General features: G+C 44.3%; 1 protein-coding gene across 2 annotated transcripts in view; it reads left to right on the top strand.

Annotated features, from left to right (window-relative positions):
* The first annotated feature begins 1,569 nt into the window (after positions 1 to 1,569).
* MGRN1 (mahogunin ring finger 1) overlaps positions 1,570 to 6,000 on the top strand; it is a 115,676-nt gene continuing 111,245 nt past the window's right edge. For both annotated transcript variants that reach the window (XM_043964034.1, XM_043964028.1), the window contains exon 1: positions 1,570 to 1,832. In XM_043964034.1, coding sequence (XP_043819969.1) covers positions 1,745 to 1,832 — 88 coding nt within the window. In that variant the 5' untranslated portion in view covers positions 1,570 to 1,744. The remainder of the gene's footprint in view (positions 1,833 to 6,000) is intronic.

The raw sequence follows: 6,000 nt of genomic DNA, 5'->3' as shown, positions 1-6,000 counted from the left end.
GACTGTGTTTTGCCTCTTTTTTTGGGGGGGGACTTTTTTTTTGGTGAGGCAATTGGGGTTAAGTGACTTGCCAAGGGTCACACAGCTAGTTGTGTCAAGTGTCCGAGGCTGGACTCCAGGGCTGGTGCTCTATTCACCTAGAATTCACCTATTCACCACCTAGCTGCTCCTGCCTCTTTTTTATCCTCAAAGCTTAGCATAGTTCTTGGCTCAGAGTAGGTGCTAATAAATATTTATTTATTGATTGAAGAATATCACCAAATTAGTTCTAGGAAGAATTAGTTTCAATGTAATGGGGGGGGGTTGCATCACAGATTGGATTATCAATGAAATCTGTCAATCAATGAATGGCTCAGTCTACAGTCATAGCAACGATATAATTTCTTCACTACTGAAGTCTTACTCTAATATTTTATTGCAGGGCAGAGGCAACCATGGGCTCCTGAAGGCTACAGCAGCTCCGTGCCGAATCTCATCTGGCGGGGCTTACCAAACTGGAAAGGCTTCCAGTATGACTTGATGATGTACTGTCTCTCTTGTCCCTGAATCAACCTAATAAAGTTGGGGGATTTTCGGGGTGATGAGTTTTTAGCCACAACAACTCTGGGAGACTAATCAAGGCATAAACGGGCAGCGATCTGCATGCATCTGTGGAAGGAATGCCCACATGTATGACATAACTCGTTATGTGAGCTCCTTCCAAATCTTCTCCAGCGTTTAGCACAGTGCATAGCACGTAGGAGATGCTGAAAAAATGTTTGTCGACTGATTTCAGAGAGTAGAATTCCGAGATAAGAGACGGTCCGAGCTAATTGGCAGTCAGTAGAGCTTGGATCTAGTTCCAGCTCTGCTAGTGTCATATGATGATGTCTTTTGTGCCTCAGTTTGTTTATCAGTAAATTGAGGAGAATTATTGCCTTCCCCGAGGTTGTAAAAGTATAGCTACACATTTTCCTGGACGTGCTTCAGGGCAGCTCAAAGCGACTTTGAATACTGATGCATGCCAGCACGGTCACTCCAAACCGTATTTACTGGAGTTTCCGCAGGTCAGCTTGAAAACTTTGGCTTTGGCCCTTCCCTCTTCATTCACATACAAGGTGAAAGTACCGAAGCACCCTCTGCTGGTCCTCCCAAGCAGAGCTGGGGCCCGGGCAAGAGGAGGGAACCATTAGTGCATCGAGTGGGAATTTCGATTGGGGCGGGGGAATGGAAGGGCTATCTTTAATTAATGAATATTCCCCTCAAAGGGGAAAGGGTAACATAAAATTATAAAGAATGTCGATGTGTTAAAACTGAAGAATGAAGGTAGAGTAAGGGATACGTTGAGGAAAGATTTGTTGTTTATCCCCTTCGCGTTTTAGTCCATTTGGTATAGCCCTGAGACAATGTCAACAGTCTGGCAGTCCTCAGTGGTGGGGATTTCTGGGACGTGTAGTTCGAAGGGCGGGATTCCTGCGTTGTGACCCAGCTCATTCAGCAGCGAGAGGACTTTCTTTCCCATAGCGCTCTGGGACAGGGAGCGGGAGGGGAGAGGGCAGTGGCGTAGGGGCCAGGCGTCGCGATGGGGGTGGGGAGAAGGGGGCTGAGCCGCTGCCGCCGTCGCCGCTGTCGCCGCAGTCGCGGTGGGTGTTTGTGTTTGGGGCCGGGCAGCTTAGACCTCAGTCGGATTATGTCCGTGTGAGGATCCCCCGGCACCCCTCGGCCATCCGGAGCCTCCGCCAGCTCTCCCTCCACCCCTGGCGCCATGGGGTCCATCCTGAGCCGCCGGATCGCCGGGGTGGAGGACATCGACATCCAGGCGAACTCGGCCTATCGGTACCCTCCCAAGTCCGGTGAGAAGCGAGCTCTTCCTCCCCGAGCCCCGGCAGAGCCTCTCTTTGTCAGCCTCTCCTCGTGCTCCCTACCCCACCCTCATAAGTAGCCTTTCCTGGCCCGGCTGTCCCCTGCGCCCCCCTCCCCCACAAGCCCCTGCTCCTGTACCCCACGCCCCCTCGGGGCCCCCGTGCGGTCCCGGGGACAGCTGCTTCGTCGTGCAGGAATCTGGGTGCTGCATCCGCGGCTCCTCCGTGGGGCCATAGTGGGGCAACTTTTACCCCCACTGTTCTCACTCAGACATCGACGCTCGCAGGGTTTTGGCACTGAACTGGGAATAAGAAACCCACTGATTGACGCAGAACCCAAATAGTAACCTTCTGCCTAGACTGGAGCCAAGACAGGGAGAGGCTTTCCCTCTCCACTTCTTGTCCCTTTTAAATAAACAAAGCCCCGGTTTGAAACATATTCCTAAAAACTAGTTAAGTTGGCACTAAACTCGAAGGTAGAGGTATTGTTTGAACCGAATCCAGGTTCTGTGTTATGGTGTGGTTTCCTGATTCCTTTCCCAGGAATTAGTAGCCCTAGAGTTCACCTGCTCTAATCCCTGAGGGGTCATAGGACCAGAGATTTTGATTTAGGGACCTCAGGTTATCTGTTGTAGCCTTCTACTGATGGAGAAACTGAAGCCCAGAGGAGTTAAGTTGCTACTTGCTCAAGGTCACCCAGATAGTAGATGAGAGTCAGAATTCAAGGTCCTCTGATCCCTAATCCAATGTTTTGTTTTGTTTTTTTTTTCCAGTCGGAAGGTGGCTTTAATCTAATCTAATCTCTACCACCTCAGTCCACTTCTTGTTGGTTATTAATGGGGCATCATCTCTATTTGGCCTTGGGTTGAGACCATTACTTTTTTTTCGGGGCAATGAGGGTTAAATGAGGGTCATACAGCTAGTAAGTGTCAAGTGTCTGAGGCTGGATTTGAACTCAGGTCCTCCTGAATCCAGGGCTGGTGTTTATGCACTGCCCCAACCTTTACTTCTTGTGCCTAAAATGCCATTATGGATGTCACTTTTCCATTCATCCTACCACTTGATTTCCCTGTTAGTCTAGGCCCACGGTTTTACCCATCTTCCCCTTCCCCTAATTTGTCATTGAGTCGATGGTATTTTTCTTCTTACTCAGATCTCTTCAATCTCTGTCATCTCGGGGTTTCCCCCACTGCAGCAGCTGACTTCCTTCTGTTGAAATGCCAAGTTGGCAAAATTCTGGCATTATTTCCTGATCTTTTTCTTTTTTCCTTTTTTTTTTTTTTGTTTAATCATCCCTGATCTTTTTCAAATATAAGGCTCACAGAAGTTGGTATAGGGGTGAGTGGGTCTATCTCATAGCCACTGACAAAGACTAGAACAAGGGTGTGTTGTGAGGGGTCATTTGGGAAGAATATGTTTGACTGTGATAAAAGACAGAAAGGAGGCCTTGGAGGCCATGGAAGATCTCAGATCAGGTGTCCTAAATCTTCCATGTTTTAAATATTCCTTGAGCAGGTGCTGATTTGGGAGGATAGTAGAAAGGACATACTTGGGAGAAAAGGCTGAAATTGTGAGGAAAGCTTAGTTTTCCTCAGCTTATTGCTAAAATATTCAGGCACAGGGAGAACATTGGCTTCTAGAAATCTGGTTATTGACTGGTGCAAATCACTGAACGTTATCTAGGTGGTGGTTCTGAAGGATAGTGGATACAGCCTTGTACTTTTTTTTTATACTCTTTTACCACACACAATGCCAGAGAAACAACCGAAAGTTAGAACTACTCTTACCAGCTTTAGGCTGTGTAGAGTTCATTGCAACTGATCATGTTTCCTAACATCAGACAGAGCAACATACTTCTTGCCAAAGAATAGATCATTGTTTAAAAGAAAATTAATTTATTTCAGAATTCTAAGGTGGTTGAAAGGTGGCTGGACAGAGTGGTTTTTGATTGTTGCTTTTTCCACACTGGGCAAAACCAAAAGAGGTACCTACTTTTTGTAACCTCTGGGACCAGATGCTCTTTGCTTTGTCAGGTAATTAGTTCTTCTACAAAGTAAAAGTGATTTTAAGTATTCAGAGTTATCATTGCCCTTTTGGGGCCTGCCAATCTCAAGACTCATGCCATCTTTTCAAATAATTTTCTCTGCTCATCTGTTTCCTGTGGGTCTCTATGGTTGTTCACCTTTCCAGACCTTTTGCCTCTTATATGAGTCTCATAGCTCCAACCATGCAGAGTTGGGTGGAGAGATAGGTAGGTCATTTATTATGTGCCAGGAACCACTGTGCTGAGCAGTGGGGAAAAGATGCAAGCAGGGAAGACAATCTTTGCCTTCAAGAAACTTATATTCTACTGGGTGAAGATGACACATAAATGGAAGTTAAGAGAGTAAGAGGTACATGTACTAGTATAGTGATGACTAAGAAATGTTGTAGAGTCCTGGTTCCTAGCAAGATAAGGCAAAAAAACTCACCTTGGAGGGTAGTCCAAGGTTGTAGTGGAGTTAAGGTGGAAGTTATGTTAAGTGATAATGGCTGGAATATAGGCGGCGTGATGAGAAGTTGTCTGAGAAGTGGCTATTTGGATTTTTCCAAGTAGTACAAGAGAATTTTCAGTTGCTGCAAACCTAAACTGAATGAATGATACAGTAGTTGAGTATGTCCAGTCCAGAAACCTTAGGACCCTTTTCTTCAGATGTCCTCAGTTTTCCCTCTCTCTCTCCTTGGTGTTAAGGAATTACTGAGTCTTGGCTGACCCTTCTTTTAGCCTCACAGATAAGTACTAAAAATTTAATTGCTATCCAAGAAAATCCCAAAGGACTAATGATGAAGCATACTATCTGCCTCCAGAGAAAGAACTGATATTGATTGAACACAGACTGAAGCAGGCTATTTTGCACCTTCTTTCTTTTTTTTAACTTGAGTCTTTTTATGTAAAATGACTGTTATGGTAAAGTTTTATATAATTGCACATGCATAATAACCTATACTGATTGTTTGCAACCTTGGGGGGGGGAGGGGAGGGAGGGAGGAATGAGAGAGGAATAGAATCTGGAACTCAAAGCTTTAAATAAATAAATAAATAAATGGGGGGCGGTGCTTAATTGCTACTTAAAATTTTTTCCAGTCTATTCTTGAAGATCTGGGGGAAAAAATTAAAATCAACACTATCACTCCTTTGGTATAAAGTGATTACTTGCCTTATGCTAGGGAGTGAGTGGCAGGGTCTGTCCACGGGACATTTATCTGGAAATCTGACACAAAGTGATAGCTTTTCATTCTTCTTGAGTGATAAGAGGGAGTAATATTGGCCAGAAAATTTTGCTTGAAACTATTATTTCAAGTGGGTTTAAGGGAAGATAGGTGTGTCTAGTGGAAACAAAAAAAACACAAAAAAAACTACATTACACTTTTCAGAATGCTTCCTTTGGCTTTATTATGCCATTACATCATTACAGCAATCTTATGTGATAGGTAAAGCAGATATTGTTATTCCCATTGGAATGGGAAAGTTAAGGCTCAGATGAGGTGATTTGCCTATGGTCATACAGCTAGGGGTAGGGCCAGTGTGTGCTCTTCTATTCAATAGACACTGTCTCCTTTGTAGTTAGCTTGATGCCTGAACAAGCTGTGGCTTGATGAGTTTCTTGAATTTAGAATGATGTTTGGTCTCAGGTGATTTTGTACAGTAGTGGGAGGTTATAACTATGGCTTTAGACTTTGAGCTCATTATGTTTTTATTGCTAGTTTTCTTATAGTAAAACTTCTCTCTGAACTCCTCACGTAATTTCCTCTGTTGTAACTATGCATGTGAGTTGTGCTTGGGTGGCTTGAAAAACCCACAGAATATTTTCTGGAAGGAATAAAGAAAGATGTTTTAGATCAATCATGAAATAACTTGACTGGTAAAAGGTTCATATTTCTGTTTTTGTTTTGTTTTTTTGGTGAGGCAATTGGGGTTAAGTGACTTGCACAGGGTCACACGGCTAGTAAGTTTTAAGTGTCTGAGGCCAGATTTAAACTCAGGTACTCCTGAATTCAGGGCCAGTGCTTTATCCACTGCACCATCTAGCTGCCCCTAGGTTCATATTTCTTATGGTTTGTTGAACTTTTCAACATTACATAAGTTTTACAAACCCTAAAATGTTACCAGCCCAAGCCA

Source organism: Dromiciops gliroides, chromosome 1, assembly GCF_019393635.1.
Source record: "Dromiciops gliroides isolate mDroGli1 chromosome 1, mDroGli1.pri, whole genome shotgun sequence".
Taxonomy (NCBI): Eukaryota; Metazoa; Chordata; class Mammalia; order Microbiotheria; family Microbiotheriidae; genus Dromiciops; species Dromiciops gliroides.
Note: the sequence above shows the minus strand (reverse complement) of the source record. Positions and strands in the feature narration are given on the sequence as shown.